This window comes from Durio zibethinus, chromosome 21, assembly GCF_047325235.1.
Source record: "Durio zibethinus cultivar Kanyao isolate XHJ-2024 chromosome 21, ASM4732523v1, whole genome shotgun sequence".
Classification (NCBI taxonomy): domain Eukaryota; kingdom Viridiplantae; phylum Streptophyta; class Magnoliopsida; order Malvales; family Malvaceae; genus Durio; species Durio zibethinus.
In genome coordinates, this window is record NC_143182.1 from 21,725,719 (window position 1) to 21,748,033 (window position 22,315).

General features: G+C 35.3%; 3 protein-coding genes across 5 annotated transcripts; 2 read left to right on the forward strand and 1 right to left on the reverse strand.

The window, feature by feature from the left end:
• The first annotated feature begins 714 nt into the window (after nucleotides 1–714).
• LOC111305774 (uncharacterized) lies at nucleotides 715–6,734 on the forward strand. 3 transcript variants are annotated; one of them, XR_002692060.2, is made up of 8 exons: nucleotides 756–1,178; nucleotides 2,093–2,218; nucleotides 2,533–2,733; nucleotides 4,492–4,588; nucleotides 5,272–5,375; nucleotides 5,650–5,701; nucleotides 5,927–6,036; nucleotides 6,139–6,734. XR_002692060.2 is itself a non-coding variant. In XM_089750569.1 (8 exons), exons 1-8 carry the CDS (start codon nucleotides 940–942, stop codon nucleotides 6,168–6,170), a joined length of 948 nt encoding a protein of 315 aa, XP_089606695.1. In that variant the 5' UTR covers nucleotides 756–939; the 3' UTR covers nucleotides 6,171–6,393. The 3 variants fall into 3 exon arrangements, 2 of the variants coding, with proteins under 2 accessions (XP_022759293.1, XP_089606695.1); XM_089750569.1 differs by having other exon boundaries at nucleotides 5,940–6,036; nucleotides 6,139–6,393; XM_022903558.2 differs by lacking the exon at nucleotides 5,927–6,036 and having other exon boundaries at nucleotides 715–1,178.
• A 1,301-nt stretch (nucleotides 6,735–8,035) lies between these two features.
• LOC149512989 (uncharacterized) lies at nucleotides 8,036–8,697 on the reverse strand. The gene is made up of 2 exons (XM_089750873.1): nucleotides 8,380–8,697; nucleotides 8,036–8,304 (listed from the first exon to the last, which is right to left on the reverse strand). The coding sequence occupies exons 1-2, from the start codon at nucleotides 8,552–8,554 to the stop codon at nucleotides 8,036–8,038; spliced, it is 444 nt and encodes a 147-aa protein (XP_089606999.1). The 5' UTR covers nucleotides 8,555–8,697.
• A 7,683-nt stretch (nucleotides 8,698–16,380) lies between these two features.
• On the forward strand, nucleotides 16,381–18,313 carry LOC149512990 (uncharacterized). The gene is made up of 3 exons (XM_089751130.1): nucleotides 16,381–16,518; nucleotides 16,624–17,013; nucleotides 18,128–18,313. The coding sequence occupies exons 1-3, from the start codon at nucleotides 16,381–16,383 to the stop codon at nucleotides 18,311–18,313; spliced, it is 714 nt and encodes a 237-aa protein (XP_089607256.1).
• Nucleotides 18,314–22,315: the final 4,002 nt, after the last annotated feature.

Sequence of the window (22,315 nt, forward strand, 5' to 3'; positions counted from 1 at the left end):
TTTTCTTATTGAAGCACGAGCACACAATTATAATTTATTTTTCTTTCTCCCTAAATGTCCTGAATTTTTATGAAATTTTAGGTTGAACGAACAAGAAGAAAGGATGAATCATGAAGGTAAACAGACCTAGGTTTCGAAAAGAAAAAAAAAAGAAAAACTAAAAATAATTTTAAAAATTAAAAAATTATACTTATTTTCATCTGTCACTTAAAAAGGGGCATGTGTTGCACCTTAATATTTCTGTGTGAAGGTTTTACATTGTGTAAATGAATAACATTTTATCTTTATTTCAATAACATAAAAGGTTTACTTCTAAATTGACCAATCACTTAAATATTTAATATTAAATTTATAAACAAACTTATTTTATGTAATAAAATGTGTTTGATATATAACATATGATAAGATAAAATAAAAAAATATTATAAATATAATTAAATTAAAAAAAATTATTTTATATTTAATTTGTGTAAAAATTAAAATAAAATAATTTATTTATTGATTAAAATTATTTTTTAATATTTATATAATTTAAATTATTAATATAATTTTTAAAAATATAATAAAATATATAAATTCAATCCTATGAATTAAAATTAATTCTTTAAACTTTGAAAAAATTAAAAATAATTATTTAAAATGAATAAATTTTTATTATAATATTATAATATTTTAAATATAAATTAAATATAATATAAGATATGATTTTATTGTAGCTATCGTCCTATAAGATGACTTAAATAGCATATCTCACCAAGAACTGAAAATTACTAAAAGAACGCTTCAGAAAAAGAATCTCTCAAAATCTCTTAATCTTCTTCTTTCCTTCAACAAGAACAAAGTCGTAACTCGCAAACCCATCAACTCTCAGTCTTTCTGCACTAACGAATTAACCCAAATTTCTTCTTTTTTTTTTTTTAAATAAATACCTTGAAAGCCATGGCGGGAATCCGATTGGCGCCCGAAGAGTCACCGGACCCAACCCAGCAACATCCGCCGTCGCAGCAACAGCTGCAGACCGGTCGAGAAGTGGCGTCCGACGACGAACGTTCGGTGGCTGCGGATTCCTGGTCTATAAAGAGCGATTACGGAAGCACACTTGACGATGAGCAGCGCCACGCTGATGCCGCCGAAGCCCTCTCCTCCGCTGCCAATTTCCGTGCCGCCTCCGATTACAGGTTTTGCTTTTATCTAATCTTTTTTTTTGCCCCCGTTTTTATGCGTTTGGGTAGGTTTTGAGTTTTCAAGAGAGATAGTAAATAAAGGTTTTGGAGTTGTAGAAAGTGAAATCGGAGCTTACTTAATTTTTTGTCTTTGGTTTTGAATTTTGAAGCTTGAGATTTGATCTATTGACAATTAAAATAAAAATCTTTGCTTTGCCCGAATGTGAAATTGACATTTAACTGTCTTACTTTGACTTTTGGATGGGAAAATTTCATAGTTTATGTTACCTTCTTATTTTTGTGGAAATTAAGGCTATTATAAGTGGAATTTTTATTTTTTTTTAGAAAAAAAATTATATGCGGATCAATGCTATTGAAATGAAATGAAAAACTGCCCAGACGATCAATCTTTAGAATTTTTAATTCTTCACAGTCAAATAATAAGATTTTTACATTTCAATACCTAATTATTTAGTGGTATAAATGAATGAAATTGCGAAGCAAGCAAGTTCTTTGCTTTTATTTTGATTCTTTTGTTACTTGCTGGTTTTGGGTGTTGCAATTAAGAAATAACAAACAGAACAAAACAAAATCATTTATGATTAAAAATGAGCAAATAATTAGTAGAAAATGCCAATTTAAACATATATTTTCCCTGCAAATGTAAAAGATCATGCATTTTGTTGGCTTTGCAATTTTTATTTTTAGTTCTTCAAGACTATACACATTATACTTTTCTCTGGCAAGTAGGAAAAGTAACAACTAAATGGAGGCTTTTTAGTTGAATTTTTGGGATTTGACTTTTATTGGTGGAATTATAGGAGGACAATGTTATATGTTTAACCTATTGCTAAAAAAAGTTGAAGAATGTATATTTATCATTACTAATTGTTTAGCATGGACTTGTATGGTTTGTGTTGTACTCACAGTTCTGACAAGGATGAACCAGATGCTGATGCAATGACATCAATGCTTGGTCTTCAGAGTTATTGGGATGGTGCATATGCAGATGAGCTGGCGAATTTTCGTGAACATGGCCATGCTGGTGAAAATTGGTTAGCATTAACTTAACTTTGTAATTTTTCCTTCAAGCTAGGCATGCTTTTTGTGCTACTGCAAAAATATTTTGTTATTAACACAAGTACGTAATTTGTGTATAATATATTAAATAGAATTTAATTTAATATGCATTTCAATGCTTCCCCCAATGACCTTGCTGACTTGATACCTTTCTTTGAGTTGTTTTCTGGGCTGGGTTTTATAACTTTCTAATAAGTAAAGGATTCTAAGAACTTTTGTTTATGATAATTTCAGTTTAGGTCTTTTGATCAGGTTATTTTTTCACTGTTTTATCTCCCACTCTCAATAGGTTTGGAGCTGATGTCATGGAGACTGTTACTTCTTGGACCAAAAGCTTGTGTATTGATATTTCTCAAGGTCACATGCCAAATCATGTTGATGAGCCCAAGCCTGAGCCTGTTGAACAGGGAGATAAATATTTGTCTTGCTGGAGTGTACTAGACGTTGGCACTGGCAATGGTCTGCTCCTTCAGGAACTTGCTAAGCAAGGGTACACTTTGAGATTTTTCCTGTAGCTCTGGTATTATATGCTACTAAAAACTAATTCAAGATAAAATTAATGTATAGTCTTTCAAGTTGGACAATAACTTGGTTTGCATATTGTTCATGCTATTGCTCTACCCAAAAATTATATTACATATTTTTGCTGGATTGATGGGATAAGTAGATAAGAGGTGCTCTTGGACTTAAGGTCTTGAATTTAGGTTGGCCGATATATTGAGAGTGATAATGGACATGAACGCATATTTTTTGAAGAAAAGGATGCAATATTACTTAAAGATGGAAAGGTTTTCATTTACATTTGTATGTTTCAACTATGGATATCTAAGAATGCATATAAATGTTGAGTAAAGCAATAGAGATATTTAAAAAAGCTGCACAAGTGTTCCAATCTGGCAATGTAGCCATCCTTGCAGTATTGCTTGAAAAATGAGTTATATTTAACAACTTGAGAATATTCAACTCATTAATAATTGCATATATATATAATTTTGTTTGGGATATTTATCAAATACTTTGTGGGCTGTTCAATTTTTTACTTATTCATGTTTTGTATTTGAATTGAGTAATCAACGTTTCTCCTTTAATCAGAAAGAGCTTACTGTAGTAATGGAGGCTGTAACCTCATTGATGACTCTAGAATTCTGGATGTTCTTTTGCATTAGCTAGTTAGCTTAAGATTTTTATGGATGCATCAATGTGTGTAAGAATCTGAAACATAAGGAACAGCATGAAATCCCCAAAGCCGAAGTTCCTTTGAAGAGTAGTAGAACTAGTACCTTGCAAATACCATCTTTCCAAGTGTGTGCATCACACTTGGAGAAACCATAACTTGCAAATTTCATCCTTAATAAGTTGCTGAATCAAGCCTTTAACTAAGATCTTTTTCTAAACAAATTTCCTGTCACTCCAACCTTATTCTGCAAAAGCAATTTTCCAGATGCAGCAGTTATTATCTTTAAAACCTGTATATTAAGTGAATTGGTCCTCAATAAAATTTCCTGTCTGGAGCCAAGGGCTATTAACCAGCATGTGGCGTGAACTAAATATCTAGCTGGACTAGTCCTGTACGATCAAGTCTCTTAGGATTTACTTAAATTCCTGGGCAACATGGGTAAATAAATAAAATGAAAGTGCTAGTATTTTGTTATATTTTTTTTAATGAGTAAAGCACTATTATTTTGGCTCAAAACAATGAAGTTGGATAAGGCTGAGTACTTCAAAATTAATTTATTTTGCTACTATTTCAATTTACTGAAGTTCAACTTCCTAATGAGTCTATTCTCCATATCACCCATGATGCTTATTCTTCTAGAGAGATAATAGGAGAACAGTAGTTCATCACTTGCTGCAGTTTGTGCAAATTGAGGAAGAAAAAAAAGCAAGGGAAATTTCATGCATGATTCTTGTTCTAAAATCTTATTTGAATATGTTCTCAAGCAGTTAATCTTAAGTATGATTTTTCTAAAGCTGATTATCATGTGTTCTAGGGACATGTTAAGTGATTGGATTAACAGAGCAAGTAAAACTGAATAGAAAAGGCTGAGGAAAGATTATTTATGTTATTCCGTTGTGTGCCACTTTGGTGTTGGTCAATTCTATTTGATTTTTGTTAAATTAATGGTGGTGTAAGATATGTGTAGGCCTTGGGTCAACCTGCTGATAAATTTATGGGTTAAGAAACTAAATTTTTTTTATTATTGCATTTATGTAATGGTCAAGTGAATGCTTTGATTTTTTAATTTAGGTTCACAGATTTGACGGGAACAGATTATAGTGAAGGGGCGATTGACCTTGCTCGGAGCCTTGCTGACCGAGATGGATATTCAAACATCAAGTTTCTGGTATGGATGGAATGTCTAAGAATTCTAACTGAATCTAATTATGGGCTGTTTTCTTTCTCTTTTTTTCTTTCCTTCAGTCTATACTACCAGAAAATTTTAGTATTATCATACTCTTTTATTTGGAGTGCTTACCTCCCATGTGAAATGAATTGCTTTTTATGCATGCATTGGTTTGTTCTCTTTCATTGTGTATTTATGTATTTCATACATACTTGTACATCGACATTGTCTTGGATCTTACTTTGATTCTTGTGTTATCTTTATGACTTCATTATCTCTTTGCCTTGATTAAGAAAACATAATTAGTTTAATTTTGTTGCATTTGTTGTTGAGAAACCCTTTTGCCGGTAGATGCATCCTGGGTCTTATTTTTTAGATATTTGTTTAATCTTTATACTTCTCAACCATTCTTATTTATTTTTAGATATTTGTTTAATCTTTACAACTTCCTTAACTATGTCGCCCAAACAACAAAGTTGATATCCATTTTGTGAAGAAAACAGGATATTAAGACTTCAAATGCTCATGTAAGAGATAAAGATGGAGTTTTAGGTTTCTTGTGCAGATAATGGAGCATAAACATATTCCTATTGAAAGTCAAAGTCCTACATATGGATAATTTTCTTGTTGGCTTGATTATTCTCAAAGAACCTTGACTGTTGCCATTTTCATTTGGTCCTTAGGTTGATGATATTCTTGAGACTAAGTTGGAAAGGCAGTTTCAACTTATAATGGATAAGGGGACTCTTGATGCCATTGGCTTGCATCCTGAAGGGCCTATCAAAAGGTAATAATGACACCATCTTTACTGCAATATCTCCCTTTGCCCATTCGATCTCACTTGTACACCAAAATATATTAACAAATAACTGATTATCAAAAAGTTCTTGTCCAGGCTGCTAGAATCTCATAATCTGAATTGTACAATTTGCACTTATGTATAATGAGAAGCAGTAGTTTGTTTCTTTGCTTTCTAATTTTTCATCAGCTTTAACTTATGCATTTGTTTTGATTTCCATTTGATTACCCTTCTAAAAATTCCTTGAACTTTTTCCTTTCAGGATCATTTATTGGGATTCAATTTCCAAGTTGCTGGCCCATGGTGGAGTATTAGTAAGCATCTTACAAGCTTGTTTATGGTTTTATTTGTATTTATATTTTTCTAAATTTGTATGTGTGTGAAACAAGAGCCATTGCAATCAAAGCTCGAGCTTGAGTGCTAGCTTTTTGAATATATATATATATATATATATACTTATCACATATAAAAATTCTAAATTATATAAAAGAAAAAAAAAGTTCAAAAGTCCAATTGCACTTTCTCATTGCTTAACGAAGGTTTTGAGCTCAGCTTGCTCGATACTTGGAGTTACTCGAGCTTGAGCTTCTTCAAGTCAATCCTGAGTATAGCTTTGAGAAGGCTAGACTCAGTTATACCCAGCATGCCTGTAAGTTGTGTGAGAATTTTATTTAAAAGAAAGATGTAGTATTACTCTCTGCAGATTTAAGAACTTCCAACCAATCTTTTTCTTCTTAAATGTCGCTTGTAGGTGATTACATCTTGCAACCATACAAAAGATGAATTGGTGCAAGAGGTGGAAAATTTCAATCAAAGAAGTATTGCAATGCCCCAAGAGTCAAATACAATCAAGGACCAAGAAACACAGAGAGACCGTTCCCCATTCCAATATCTGAACCATGTTAGGACTTATCCAACATTCATGTTTGGCGGATCTGTGGGATCACGTGTTGCCACTGTTGCATTTCTACATAACTAAAATCGAAGCTTAGGTCTTTGTTAAGGGTTTACACTTGTCATTTGTTGTGGTTGAAATGGGCAGGTGCGTTCATACAAAATGGCACTGGATAGATATTGACATTTTAAACTTCAGATATCATATTCTTCCTCTAGGATAGGATGCTCTTTTATGTTTTTTCCACAAAAGTTACTGGTGTAGCTGGTGGTGAGATTATCCTAGGCAATTTAGTACCATACTTTGTTTAATGTTATCCGATTGGGTTCCTGATTATGCCTTCTAGCTTGCATGGAGCCGCCATGGTGGTTCATGTGCTTCTCTTGCTTGTTTGGTTTCTTGACTGTTTAATGCAGAAGTAGAAACATTAGACAATGGAATTGATTGCAACATTTTCAGTGTTTCATTTCCTATTTGTAGTGAATGGCTTATCCTCCATAGCTGAATGGATTCATTTTGTTTATGGTAATTAGCAGGCACTCGCTTGACGAGCTCGGGATATAATATAACTGGTAAACATGAGCATACGTTTCCCAATTGACTTAAAATTTATTGGTAATAAGTTCGAAGTCCCTGTTATCATTGGTCAACTCATTTGATACAAGACATGGCCTCACGCCCTCACCTGCTACATTAAGGTAAAGAGTAACATATGGATTAATATAGCCACATAACAAGTACCATACAAAAAGATAAATTGTTACAAGGATTAATCAAAGGCTTACTATTATTTAACATGTTGAAGATAATAAAAGAATTTCAATTTAATTTTTAGAAAAAATGATTGTAAAATGGTTTTTCGCTGAAGAGAGAAAACGTTATAAATAAATATAAAAGGCATGTGTTGAGAGACGGCAAAGAAAAAAATTGGAGTAGATTGAGTGTGGTGGCAGCAGGTGGTAGACATTGAATTAAGGCTGAGAATAAGGTTGAGAAAAAAAATTAGGGAAGTATTGTAGAGAGAATTTAAGAGGGAGTTAGAAAATTTGCCAAAGTACTCCAAATGAATTGTGGGAGCTTTTATATATAGCTTTCCAAAATAAGAGTTACATAATATTAGTATAAAATAGACATAATGGTAGAAATTGATAATTACGAAGGTGCTAATGTTTGGTCTAATGAGAATCTAGCTTATAGTGATAATTAATAGTAAATAGAAGAATTTATTTTTTGTTCAAAACGAAAATGAGAAACATTCATACTTCAGCGAAAAATTAAGATAAAACTTTTAATTATTTAATCAATCGAGTTAAATTTATTAAAACATTTCAATAATGAAGTTAATCTAAGAATTTTGTTATATTTTGGATTATTTTCACATTTTATTTTCAACATACATTCGATGAAGTATTTTTTATTCTATAATTCTTAGTAAAGAAACTTTTAGGGAAGGAGCTCTTAGTAAAAGTGTTACTAGATCAAATTGTTGTTCTATAAAGGTAGTATTGTTGTTCCATTAAGATATTGTTTTGTGAAAGTATTGTTTCGCAAAATAACTTTTTTATGAAACAAATTTATTACTTGTTTTGAATTAACCTTTGTTATAGCATATTCTCATAAAATAATTTTAAAAATATTTAAAAGAAAATAATATTAATAACCAAAATTTAAGTATTTACAAATATCTCTTAATTAGGGAAATGGAGTATATATGTGCTATTTATATATGATAGAAAGAGATGAGGAATTCAAATCATTGATTCAAATGAACAAATATAGAAACAAGGCAAAGGAAAACAGTGCCAGTAAGGCAGGTGAAGCCAAGAGTTACCCAAACCAAACTCACAAGCTCAAACAATTCTAATATCTGCCCATCTCTTTTCACCTTATGATTATAGCCATCTGCATAATTCCAACCATACACAAATCTGCAACATCCCTCCAACTTCTCTTTGGTCTTCACCTTCTCTATTCTCTCCCTTAGAACACTCAAATTCGCGTCGACACAATTACTTGATCTACCTGCCAGAAGAAAAAAAGCATACAAATCTTTATGTGTGTCACAAATTTAAGATGAACATTAACAAGAATACGTACAGCTGATGAATGGTATTGAGTCACCTTCATCTCTACAGCTTTGGCCTCTAACTTGAATGGCTTCACGAGTAGAATAATAATGCTTGGAAGATGATGAAATTATAGCAAAAGAAGAAGGTAAGGAAGAAGCCATAGCGCAAATGCGATTACTTTTGACAAAACTGTGCTTCTTCATATATAAAACAAGGGTTTATTTGTCCGGCCAAATACAAAGAACAATTATTGTGATTGGAATGGAGGGTATCTGAATAAAACAAAATTAAAATATTAAGACGGCCAGAAGCAATTTTGAAAGAAAATTTGACCGTATTTTAGTTCAAGTTGATTAATGGTCAAATTTTAGATGAAAAAAATGAAGAAAATTTTGGAATTACTCTTTTGGAGCAATTGAAGTCAAGCTGTCAGCTTTAAGGCTTCGGTTTCCTATATGAAAATTGAAGATTATTACCCTCTAATTAACAAAGAAAATTTTTAGTCAAGGTGTTTCTCACTTTTCAGTTACGATGATGGGGGGGAAGTTTGGTGCTATTAACGTTTAAATCTAAAGAAGAAATTATTGGTATGCTGCAAGAAGGGAAAACATGGCTTAGCGAATGGTTCTTTTAGACAGTGCCATGGACAGCTGATCTCATTAGCAACAATAAGTTTGTGTGGTTAAAGTTGGAAAATATCCCCTTTCATGCTTGGTCTTATGGTTTCTTCAAAAAAATTGGGGATCTTTTGGGAAGTTTTATATCAGTTGATGACAGTACAATATTCAAAGGGCATTTGGATGTAGCAAGAGTTTCATCTCTTATGAACAAAGACGCTTGACCATCCAATTTAATACATGTTGAGTTAAAAGGGGTCCACTACAATATCCTATGTTCAATCGAAAAAGGGCCTGGCTTTTTATGGAATTCCAGTGTGAAGAAGACTATAAAGGAAAAATCCGTCCTATCCATGTCAGTGAAAGTTCTCCCAATGAGGTTAACTCAAGTATCAATGGAGAATACAGAGAGGAAGAAGAACAGTTAACATGCATGCAGAAAGATGGAAGTAAAACAAAAACTAGTATTCTCTCGAGAATGAATACAATAGCTAACACAACAATATGTAAGCCATCCTTTTCAAATTTGCGACATTCTCAAGGCGACATTGATGATGTAGGCTGTATCAATTTGGAGTTGCACTGAACAAAAAACAGGTTTGTTCAAGTTAAGGAGTTTGAGGTTTTTGAATTGGGGCAATATGGTAGGCCTATGGAAAAAAGGAGTGGAAAAGCAAATTAGCCCCAATCCACATGATTGTAAAGATGAACAGATCAACACGGAAAGACCTATCAATGACGGGGAAGAGAATTTTGGGCTCAATATGGCCCTTTGCTCTGAAGAAATGTTTATGGTTGAAGGAAGAGTAGTAAACAAAGAGGCTCTAATAACTAGTATGGCCCCCACTAAAAAAAGAAAAACATTAAATGAAGACCCAACCAAGAAAGCAAAAAATGTTGGGAGAAGTAGGAAATCGATGCTAGTGCTTGATTCTGATATTAACAAGAAGGTTCCAATAAATAAGAGAAAAATAGCTGGGAAAAAAGTAAAAAAGAGAAGCTCCAATCACAAAATAAAGCTAACCTTCTGAAGCTACAAATGTTAGAGAAAACCTATATTTCAGATGAAGACATCAAGAGTAAAAATAGAATCCTACGAGTAGAGGCTGAGAAGACATTGGAAATTGGTAAGCTCCTTTGATTAACTGGAGACATGGATGATGAGGATATAATTGAAAAGCTTCTGGCTATAGAGAAGGACGAGAATGCAAAGGCAGGTAATCCTTAAAAATTTCATGCTTTCTCTTCCTGTATAGGGTGCTCTTAGTTTCAATGAAGTTAGTTTCAATAAATATTAGAGGAATTGGAAAATTACAAAAAAAGAGGGCCTTTAAAAATTTGATTTCTAAGGAAAAACCTTCTTTAGTTTTCATCCAAGAATCAAAATTCCAAGCGGGTATCAGATAGAGTCATTCAACAACTCTGGAGGGAAAATGACATAAATTTCAAACACAATGACTCACGTGGCCTTGCAAGGGGCTTAATTAGTATGTGGAGTAAAGCTCAATTTCAACTCATATCGTCTGTGATTCAAGAAAGATACATTTGATTGAAAGGAAATTTCTTAGGATTCTCTGGAGTTTTTAATCGTATTAATATTTATGCTCCTAATGATGTGAATGATAGAAAGTTTTTCTTTGACGAAGTTGCACAGTTGATAATTACTGATGATGAATTTTGGTGCTTTGCAGATGATTTTAACTCGGTCTTAAGTGAAGAAGATAAAGTTAGGGCTTCAGACTGGCCTAGATCCATTAATGACTTCAATGCTTTTGTCCAAAGTTCAGGGCTTGTTGATCTGCCACTAATAGGGAGCAAATACACTTGGTACAGAAGGAATGGCTCTCCAGCAATGAGTCATCTTGACAGATTCCTCCTATCCACGAACTGGTTATCTTCTTTTTCATTATTTAATTAATAAAGCTTAGATGGTTCTTTTTCGGACCACATAGCCTTTTGCCCAGGCATCGATGTTATGGACTAGGGACCGAAGCCTTTCAAACTCTTCAGCCATTGGCTACAAAATGGTGAATTTAACATGCTAGTGGACGAAAAATAGAACAGTTACAAGGTGCAAGGTTTCACTGGTTTTAGGCTTCACCAAAAACTGAAGCATTTAAAGCAGGACATTCGATCTTCGAAAGGCTATGTAAAAGGTGGCATGATGGAATCCATAGAATTCTTAAATAGTGAGATTAGCAGCCTACAGAATAAACATGATGCCGATCCCTCCAATGTTGAAGTCAGTACTATGATCAATGCAAAGACGAAGGAACTATGTTGCACCCAAGCTATAGAAGAACAAACGTGGAGACAAAAGGCAAGACTGAAATAGATATAGGAAGGGGACAAAAACACCAAGTTCTTCCATTGTATTGCAAGTACTAGATGGAGGAATAACTTTATTGGTAGGGTTAGCAGCCCAACCTGTCTCTAATGGATTCTGATCTGACTCGATCTTATAAGATCGATTTTAAAAAAAAAAAAAAAATTAAATTTTAAGTCAAATCAAATCGGATAATAATAAAAAAAAAGTTGAGATCGAATTTTAGGTAAATTCGATTCGATTCGATTCGAACCGACCTGATATATATAAAAAATTATTTTTTAATTAATTATTTAATTATATAATTATATATTTATTTAATTTTATATTTATATTAAAAAATAATATTTTATTAATTTTAAGTCAAATAAGGTTCAAGCATGAAAAAATTAAAAAAATTTTTAAGTCAAGTCAAGTTCAAATTTTATAAATATAAAATTAGATCAAATTTAAAATGAAAAAAAACTCACACTAAAACTGTTATCATCCCTATTTATTAGCTACCTATCTTTAAATGGTAGACAACTTAATAACCCTAAGCAAATAAGAAATGCAGTGGAAAAGCACTTCTCAGAGCACTTTAGAAAAGATCAAGGCCCATCTCTTGTATTCTCAAATGCATTTCCAAATGTGCTCCCCTTAGTCAAGCCCTTCAATTAGAAGTCCCCTTTTCAGAAAAGGAAGTGCTGGATGCAATTATGTCTTGTGATGATGATAAAACTCCAGGTGCAAATGGCTTTAACATGAATTTTATGAAAAGAAAGTTGAGTTTCTTCAAGTTGGAAATCATGGAGTTTTTCCAAGAGTTCTTCAACATGGGAAAGCTTATGAAAGGGATCAACAGCTTTTTTATAGCTTTGGTGGCAAAGAAACACTGTGCAAAATCTCTAAACGACTTTCAGACAAAATCATTAATAGGGAGCATCCATAAAATTTTGGCAAAGACCTTAGCAAATAGATTGAAACAACTAGTGGGTTCTCTCATTAGTCTGACTTAATCCGCCTTTATGGAAGGCCGCCAAATTATAGATAGCATTCTTATTGCAAATGAGGTTATTGATAGCGTCAAAAAATCAGCGAACGGAGGTCTGGTGCTCAAGTTAGATTTTGAGAAAGCTTTTGATAAGGTCAATTGGAATTTTCTCTTGCACATTATGAGTCCCATGGGCTTCAAAAATAAATGGATTGGATGGATTAGAGATTGTATTTCTTCGGCTTCATTATCAATAGTAATAAATGGATCCCCAACAAATCTTATCGAGATGCAGAAAAGTCTTAGACAAAGCGATCTTTTATCTCCATTTTTGCTTATAATGGTTATAGAAACATTGAGTCTTTTACTCAATAGGACTGTCGACTTGGAACTCATCAGAGGAATAAGAGTCGGGAATGGTGATCTATAGATATCTCATCTCCAAGTAGATGACATTATTATTTTTTTGTCAGCCAAATTTTGAGCATCTTCTTACAATCAAAGGGGTCCTTCGGTATTTCTAGTTAGCAGTGGGCCTGAAAGTTAACTTCTCAAAAAATGCGTTGATCGGAGTTAACATAGACTCACAAACTCTATCAAAATGTGCTGGTAAAATTTATTGCAAAATAGATCATCTACCCATGAAGTACTTGGGGCTCCTTTTAGGCTCAAATCCGAGGCTAATATCTACATGGCAACCTGTCATTGAATCATTCAGAAATATGCTAAACATATGGAAGAGTAAGTTGCTATCTTTTGGTGGTAGAATTGCTTTGATTAGGCGAGTTCTAGCTAACCTCCCCATATATTATATGTCACTTTTTGAAGCTCCAAAAGGGGTCCTATTAGAATTGAAGAAAATGGAGAGACAGTTTTTATGGGGAGACAAGGAAAATAAAAGGAATATGAGGCTGGTGGACTGAAACTCAATGCGTAAAAGTAAGTATTTTGGAGGACTAGGTATCTCTAAAATGCTGCATTGTAACCAAGCAATGTTGTTAAAATGGTTTACTAGGTTTGAAAATGAGCAAAAAACATTGTGGAGGGTTGTAATTTGTAACAAATATAACATTTCAGCTAAGGATTTGTGGCCTGCTTCCTATCCATCTCGTTCACTTTCTTGGATATGGAGTGATATTCAAAACACATAGGATGGGGGGTGCTTTTCTAACATTATACAATCTAGTTTTTCTTTCTGTGTAGGTGATGGTGCTAATAGTCGTTTCTAGAGTGACAAATGGATTCAAGGTCTATCATTAAAGTTTGCTTTTTGACGAATATACTTTCTCACCATTAATAAAGATGGTTTCATAAAAGACTGGTGAATGGGATAGGCAAATTTGGAGATGGCAAATTTTTCTTTGAAGGAATCTTTTTTATTAGGAACTTGAAACCTGGAGGCAGTTTATAGCTCTTCCAAATTCTGTGCCACTCTGTAATGAAGCTCAAGACTGCCTCATATGGATGCATACCACAAATGACGTTTACTGACCCAAATCTTTTCGCATTCAGCTGGAGAAAGCCACATATAACAGTCTCTATAGAAAAATATATTTGGAAAGGTTTTGCCCCTCCTAAAGTTGAAGTCTTTTGTTAGAAAGCTCTAAAAGGTGGCATTCCTATGATTGAGGTATTGCATAAGCGAGGCTGTCTGATGAACATGGAAAATAAATGTACTTTTTGTGGTGAAGCCGAATCCATTGACCATCTTTTCCTCTTTTGTAATTTGGCTTGGAATAGGCTTGGAATATATGGTGCAAGTGTTACAATCAATAGGGCATCTCATGGGCTATTCCTGGTTCATTCAATAGTCTTTTTGATTTGTGGACTTACCTCTCTGTTAAAAATCAACATCAGATTATTTGGGATACATTGTTCTATGTTGTTGTTTGGTCAGTCTAGTTAGCCTAAAATGAAAAAGTCTTTAAGAAAAAAACCAATTCATTTGACAACATTTCAATCTGATTTGTACTAGACTGGCTTGGTGGATAAGTGCTAAATTTCCAGATTTAAATTCCCTGCCATCAAATAGTGTATCTAGCATCCAAAGTACATCCATTCCCCTCCATAAAAAAGAATGCAAGAAGAACATCGAATAGTCTCCACCCCATGAAGGAGTTTGGAAAATCAATATAGATGGATCAGCTATAGGTAAGCCTGGTCCTGCAGGAATAGGAGGTGTTATCCGCGATTGGAAGGGGAAAGTATTGCTAATGTTTTCCAAGAATGTTGGAGTTAAGGAATCGAACCTGGTAAAGCTGCTGGAGATAGTTGAAGCCCTTACTATTGTGGCTAATGCCAATCTAGATCCCTTGTGTCATAAGCCAACCTTGTATAAGGCCATGACCGGGGCTTAGGTTGTCATGAGCCACCCATGTATAGGGCCATGACCGGGTAGATCCTTTGTCCTAGGAAAAGTGCCCCTATTTCAAACATTATAATGGTTAGTGGTACCATAGCTCTAAAATCTCCAAAGCTCTTTAGGGGGGTGAGCGGACAACATACTGTTAGGCTATCTCATCGGTCGTAATATGGGCCTAGGCCATCCGCCAAGGGCTACCCCCTGGCCCTGGCGATAGTGGGAAGTCCCGATGTAATATCCTTGATTTTAATAAAATTCACCTCCGATTCGAATGTCCCGATTGTTACCTTGATGTGTTTTTCTTTTTGTCGATGTGAATGTGCCTTCTTGTGTGTGCTTGAGATTGATCTCAATATGAATGTGTCTTATTGCGTATGCTAGGGACTAACTGTGACTTATGGTTATTTGTTCAGATATCAAACTATTGACTGTTGACTTGGGTGAAAGCATCCATTCAAGTGCCATACGGGCTATTGCTTGTTGAGAGAAAGCCTAGCCCGTGGCACATGGTATCAGAGCACGATTGAGAAATGCTAGAAAATGGAGGCGATGGCCACAAGTGGTGGACCTAATTATCAACAGAGACTTGAGGAACTTGAGGCCGCGGTGGCCACAGTGAAAACTCACATGGTGACTAAAGATCGATTGAGGTAGATCGAGACAACCCAACGGGAGTTGTCCGATACTCTTCACAACGTGAGCGAGGAGGCTAGAGATGCCTTGAATGTTCTCCAAAAAGAGTTTGAGGAGCTCAGAGCATAAGTGAGCATCATACAAATAGCTATGGCCAGATCGAGTTTGAGTTCGACGGAAAGGGAAAAAAGGGCCAAGGTACCGGAACCTCGATGTTATGAGGGGGCAAAAGATGCCAAGGAGCTTGAAAACTTCCTGTTTGACATGAAGCAGTACTTTCGAGCTGTACACACGAATTCAGAAGAAGACAAGGTAGCAATGGCGTCGATGTACCTCACAGGGGATGTCAAGCTATGGTGGCGTTCCAAGTTTGTCAATGATGAGTGTCCGATAAGACTTGGACGGACCTGAAACAAGAACTGAAAAACTAGTTTTTCCCTGAGAATGTGGAGTATATGGCCCGAAGAAAACTTTGAGATTTGGTGCAAGCAGGAACAGTACGAGAGTTTGTAAAGAGTTTTTCTACCTTAATGTTGGATATTCAAGATATGTCTGAAAAGGACAAGATGTTTTATTTCCTTGAGGGCCTCAAGCCTTAGGCCAGGATAGAACTACAAAGACAAAGAGTGCAAGACATGGCCACGACCATGGCTACAGCTGAATGTCTCCACGATTATAATGATGGCTCCTCAAAACAAAAAAATCCTTCATCAACTGATAGTAGCTTCAACTTTGGGAGTAGGAGAAAGATGACTAGATTGGACTGACCCTTCAGTGGGAGATCAGACAGGAGGTCTTTTAGTCAAGATAGCACCCAACCCAAGACAAACAACGTAGTGATTTTCAAGCCTAGGCAACCACTAGCTTGCTTCCTATACAAGTGGCCGCATCGGGTGGTCGAATGCCCACACAGAGGAGTTCTTAATGCCTTAAGAGCCTCATTTCAAGAGTTCACAAAAGCACCAGAGAGCATTGAAGAAATTGAGGAGGAGCCAACCAGGATAGGTTCAATAAGGTTCTTCAATGCCCTCCACACCCAACTGAACATAATAAAGAAAGAATAGAGTAGAGGCTTGATGTATGTGAACTTAATGATCAATGAAAAGGCCACCGGGGCCATGGTAGACACGGGTGCAACCGATACTTTCATCACACTAGAAGAAGTAAAAAGGTGTGATCTCCAGGTTAACAAAGACTGTGGGCAAATGAAGGTGGTCAATTCGTCAGCCTTTGCGATCAGTGGAAGCTCCAAGAGTGTGATAACTAGATTGGGGCCATGAGAAGGAAAGGTAGATTTTATAGTTTCTCCCATGGATGACTTTGATGTCGTTCTCGGATTGGACTTCATGATGTTGGCTTAGGTGATCCCTATCCCCGTCGTTAGCGGCTTGTTATTCTTAGGGGAACACCCATGTATGGTGCCGACCATTATTTTACCAAAAAATGACAAGAAAATGATCTCAGCTTTACAGTTCAAGAAAGAGGTAAATAGAGGGGAACCTTCTTTTATGGCTATATCGATTTACAAAAAAGAGTTGGGAGTGGAACCGATACCCGATAGTGTGGAAAAAGTGTTGAAAAAATTTGAAGAGGTGATGCAAGAGATGTTGCCTAAGGTTCTACCTCCTCGACGAGCCGTGGATCATGAAATTGAGCTCCTCCCAGGAGTTAAATCCCATGCTAGAGCCCCTTACTGCATAGCCCTACCAGAGTTGGCCGAACTAAGGAAACAGTTAGATGAGCTTCTACAGGTTGGGTTCATTAGACTATCAAAGGCTCCTCTTGAAGTGCCAGTGCTATTTCAAAAAAAGCATGATGGAAGTTTACAATTATGTGTTGACTACAAAGCCCTAAACAAAGTCACCATGAGAAACAAATATCCCATCCCTCTTATAGTAGATTTGTTTGATCTCCAAGTACTTTTCCAAATTGGACTTGAGATCTGGCTACCATCAGGTCAGAATCGCTAAGGGAGATGAGCCAAAGACCACTTGTGTAACAGGGTATAATGCATTTAAATTTCTTATTATACCCTTTGGACTGACCAATGCTCCTGTCACATTTTATACATTGATAAATCAGGTGTTCCATGACTATGTAGACAAATTTGTAGTCATCTATTTAGATGACATTGTGGTATATAGCTCCACTCTGGAAGAACATCAAGAACACTTGTGCTAGGTGCTTCGAAGATTACAAGACCACCAGTTATATATGAAAAAGGAGAAATGTGCATTTACTCAGACCCAAATCCACTTTCTCAGTCACATTGTCGAACGTGGCCACATTCGAATGGACATGAAAAAGGTTAGGGTCATCAAGGAGTGGACAACACCGAAGAATGTTAGTGAACTTCGCTCATTTTTGGGACTAACCAACTATTATAGAAGGTTTGTAGAAGGGTACTCTTGCAAGACCATGGCCTTCACGGAGCTATTGAAAAAAGAGCATAAACGGTGTTGGACAAGTGAGTGCTAAGAGGCTTTTGAGAGATTAAAGGATGCTATTATGAAGGATCCTATCTTAGCTCTCCCTAATATTGAAAAGCTTTTTGAAGTTCAGACAGACACATCTAATTTCGTTATTAGGGCAGTGCTTTTACAACAACGTTACCCAATAACATTTCAAAGTAAGAAGCTAAGTGAAGCTGAGAGGAAATATACAGCCCAAAAAAAAGAGCTCTTGACGATAGTTCACTGCTTGAGGGCTTGGTGACATTATTTGTTGGGTTCACACTTTGTCATGAAGATAGACAATGTGACCGTTAGCCATTTTCTCACCCAACCAAGGCTTACAGTGAAACAAGCTAGATGGCAAGAATTTTTAACGGAGTTTGACTTTTGTTTTGAGCACACCGCTGGAAAGACCAATCAAGTGACCGATGCATTGAACAGACGAACAGAGTTAGCAGCCCTTAGAAGAATTACCCCAATGGCGGCTAGCAGAGTCACGATAGACATTCTTAAATTAATTGAAGATCATTTAAGGAATGACTCGCAAGCCAGTGCCATCCTGAAGCTAGTTGAAAAAGGGAAGTCTAAGTACTTCTGATAAGAAAATGAGGTTTTGTGGATAAAGGGCCCTGATTGTTTATGCCAAGAGCAGGAGGTCTGAGACAGATGCTGATAAGAGAATATCATGACACACCATGGGTCGAACATCCAGGTTGGCAACGCACTTTAGCTTTATTGAAACAGGGATACTATTGGCCTCAATGCGACAAGACGTGATGGACTATACAAAGACTTGCCTCATTTGCCAACAAGACAAAGTTGAAAAGAAGAAACTTACAGGCATGCTTGAACCACTACCGGTGCCCGCTAGATCGTGAGAAAGCATCTCTCTTGATTTCATTTCGAGCCTATCCAAGGTTGGTGATCTTAGAGCTATTTTGATGGTGATTGACCGTTTCTCTAAGTACGTCACATTCATTCCCACTCACAAGTATTGTACTACGAAAGACACAGCTCGATTATTATTTAAACATATAGTCAAATACTTGGGCCTCTTTCAAAACATTGTAAGTGATAGAGATCCAAGATTCACGGGGTCCTTCTAGAGAGAACTTTTTAAGATATTAGGGTTTCAACTTAACATCTTCTCAAGCTACTACCCTCAAACTGATGGTCAAACGAAACAGTTCAATGGATTACTAGAGGAATACTTAAGGCACTTTGTTCAAGCCAATCAGAAGAACTGGTCTTCGTTATTAGACGTTGCTCAGCTTTGTTTTAATTCCAACAAAAGCTTTTCCACTAACAAAAGCCCCGTTTAAGGTGGTCATCGGATAATTATCAAGGCTACCCCATACTTTCTTAGAGTAATATGAAAGGAAGAATCCGAGAGCCTTCAACCTCGACAAGGAGTGAAAACAAAACACTGAGATTACAGAAGCCTACCTGGAGAAAGAATCGAAGCGAATGAAAAAATGGGCAGACAAAGGTCACAGGGCACAACAATTCCAAGTTGGTGATTTGGTTCTTATTCGACTAGTCCCTGAACAAATCAAGTTCTTGAGAAAAAGAGATCGTAGACTAGTGCGTAAATATGAGGGCCCAGTGAAGATCATTTCCAATGTGGAAAATGTTTTTTATAAAATTGACCCACCAAAGTGGATGGAAGTGCACCCAGTATTTCATGTGAACAACCTGAAACCTTTCCATATAGATCTTACAGATGCTAGCTGAGAGGAGCCAACCAGAGCCGCCATCACCATGAAGCCACCCTTAGAGCGTCGAGTCAAAAAGATCTTAGCCGACAGGGAAACCAAGGTATCTCGAAGACTAGTTTGTGAATACTTAGTGAAGTGGGAGGGATTAGGACTAGAAAAAACCAGCTGGGAAAGAGAACACGACTTTCGAAGATTCAAGAGGAAGATTGAAGAATTTCAAGCCTGCAAGTCAACGAGGACGTCGATAGAATAGGTGGGAGAGGATGTCATGAGCCAACCTTGTATAGGGCCATGATTGAGGCTTAAGTTGTCATAAGCCACTCATGTATAGGGCCATGACTGGGTAGATCCCTTGTGCTAGGAAAAGTGTCCTCATTTCAAACATTGTAATAGTTAATGGTAGCATAGCTCTAAAATCTCTAAGGCTTTTTACGAGAGAAAGCGGGCAGCTTACTATTGGACTATCTCACTGGTCGCGATACGGGCCTAGGTCATCCGCCAAGGGCTACCTCTTGGCCCTGGCAATGGTGGAAAGTCCCGATGTAATATCCTCGATTTTAATAAAATTTACCTCTGATTCAAATGTCCCGATTGTTACCTTGATGTGTTTTTCTTTTTGTCGATGTGAATGTGCCTTCTTGTGTGTGCTTGAGATTGATCTCGATATGAATGTGTCTTATTTCGTATGCTAGAGACTAACTGTGGCTTATGGTTATTTGTTCAGATATCGAACTATTGATGGTTGACTGACTTGGTTGGGAGCATCCATTCAAGTGCCGCACGGGTTGTTGCTTGTTGAGAGAAAGCCTAGTCCATGACACCTTGCCTGATATCATTATCGAAAGTGACTCTAAAATTGTTATAGCATGGCTCAACAAAGTAAGTGAATGTCCTTAGAAGTATAATTATTTGCTGAATAGGTTGTACAATCTCTTCATTAGGGTTAAGAACATCACTTTTGTACATGTTTTTAAAGAAGCTAATTATTTTACGAACTCTCTAATTAAGATAAGAGTGCACAAATCTTGCAATTTTGTAGCTTGACTGTAACAACATCTTTTATATGAATAATATCTTTATTTCAATATTCAGAAAAAAAAAATCCTAAAACTAAGCTCATATTGATTATGTGATAAAATATTTCATGTAAATGAACATAAAACAAGAGGAAAGAAAAAAATTAACTCAAAAATAACGTGGAAAGCAATGATAAAATTAAATTATGGTTGTTAAGGTTTGTTACTATGTGTTACACTTCAATTTAAGGATATTGACTAGTTCAGAACAATGCGGCATACTCATTGCTATTGAATACTATAAGGATTTTTATTTGATACACTGTTAGTATATAAATTTTATATACTGTTAGTGAACAAGATAATGTTGTCTCATTAATAAATGAATATCAAACATTAAAATAAATATATAAAAATTTAATTTTTTTAAAAAAATTTACTTATTAATGAAGGCTCATCATATGATTCATCTCATTAATAAGGTAGTATCATTTAATTTACTGACAGTGTATAGAATTTAAACATTGATAATATATTAAATATAAATACATACTATAAACATACAGGGAGCTTTTGGTTGACCAAATCTTTTTTTTTTTTCGAAATCATATTTTTTGGTGATATGAGTTCTTCGTTTGATTGGGATACTTTTTTCCACATTAAGAATATGGCATTTTAATATTGTCAAAAAAAAAAAAAAGAAAAAAATAGGAGAAATAAGAAATCCTCATCTTTTTAAAGTTTTTTTCGAGAGGAAAGTGAAAAAATTTTTCATTTACCCTCAACAAATATTATATTTTTAAGATAAAAAAATTCAACAATGCACCAAGTCCAATCCAAATCTCAGACTTAGATGAACCCAAGGAGATAAAAATGTAATCTTTTACTAGCTGCATGCTACTCAGCGATCATAATTAGGCTCAGATCTTCATGGGGCCTTGATCTTCCTTTGTAGCACCCAAAAATAAAAGTATGGAATGAATGCATTACTCCTTGATGTTGACGCAAAGCCTTTGAAAGAAAACCTAAAACAAGTTACATTCATTCAATGATTTTTGTAGCATAAAATTGAGAGTAAAATATCAACAACACTGCTAGCAGGACGAGGAAAAAAAGATCGTATTTGTTGACAAAGATAATAAGAAAAGTTATTTTTTAAAATTTTATAATTCAACAAAGATTATATTGTTTAGATAAAAATGTAATCTTTGTATTACGTTTTTAAGATAAAAATGTAATCTTTGTTAATAAAGACGTTCTTAAGCGAGTTTAAATGCTTGTGACGGAGTAGGAGCTTAAGCAACAGGAATTGCAACCTTTCCCTCCACTAATGTTCTGGCAGCACCCGTCAAAGTAAAGAGTAACGTATGGATTGATATAGCCACCTAATAAGTAACATACAAAAAGATAAATTGTTAAAAGGATTAATCAAATGCTTACTATTATTTAACACTATATTTCAAACCCACAGCTTCGCTTGCGAGAGTAAAATCATCTGAATTATGCAAAGTCCAACTGAAGCAATTCCTCGAAATCCATGAAATGAAGCATGACGAGGGCCACCCACAATGAAATAGATGGTAGCAAAGAACCATATCCTTATGTTTGAATGAAGGCCACTAACATTTTCATAAACATCAACAGAAATGCTATAGGGCCACCAAATATAATACCTGACCAACGCAAAATGCCTAATAAACTGCATCAGCTCCAATAATCCATTGCCTCCATTCAATTCAATCCTAACCAACGGTTATCGTACTTGCATGCAGTAAAAAAAAACACAGATAGGATGGTTCATGGTGCACATATGATATAACTTCTCATTACCTGCCCTGGGAGCTAATTTATAAATAAGATAGGTAG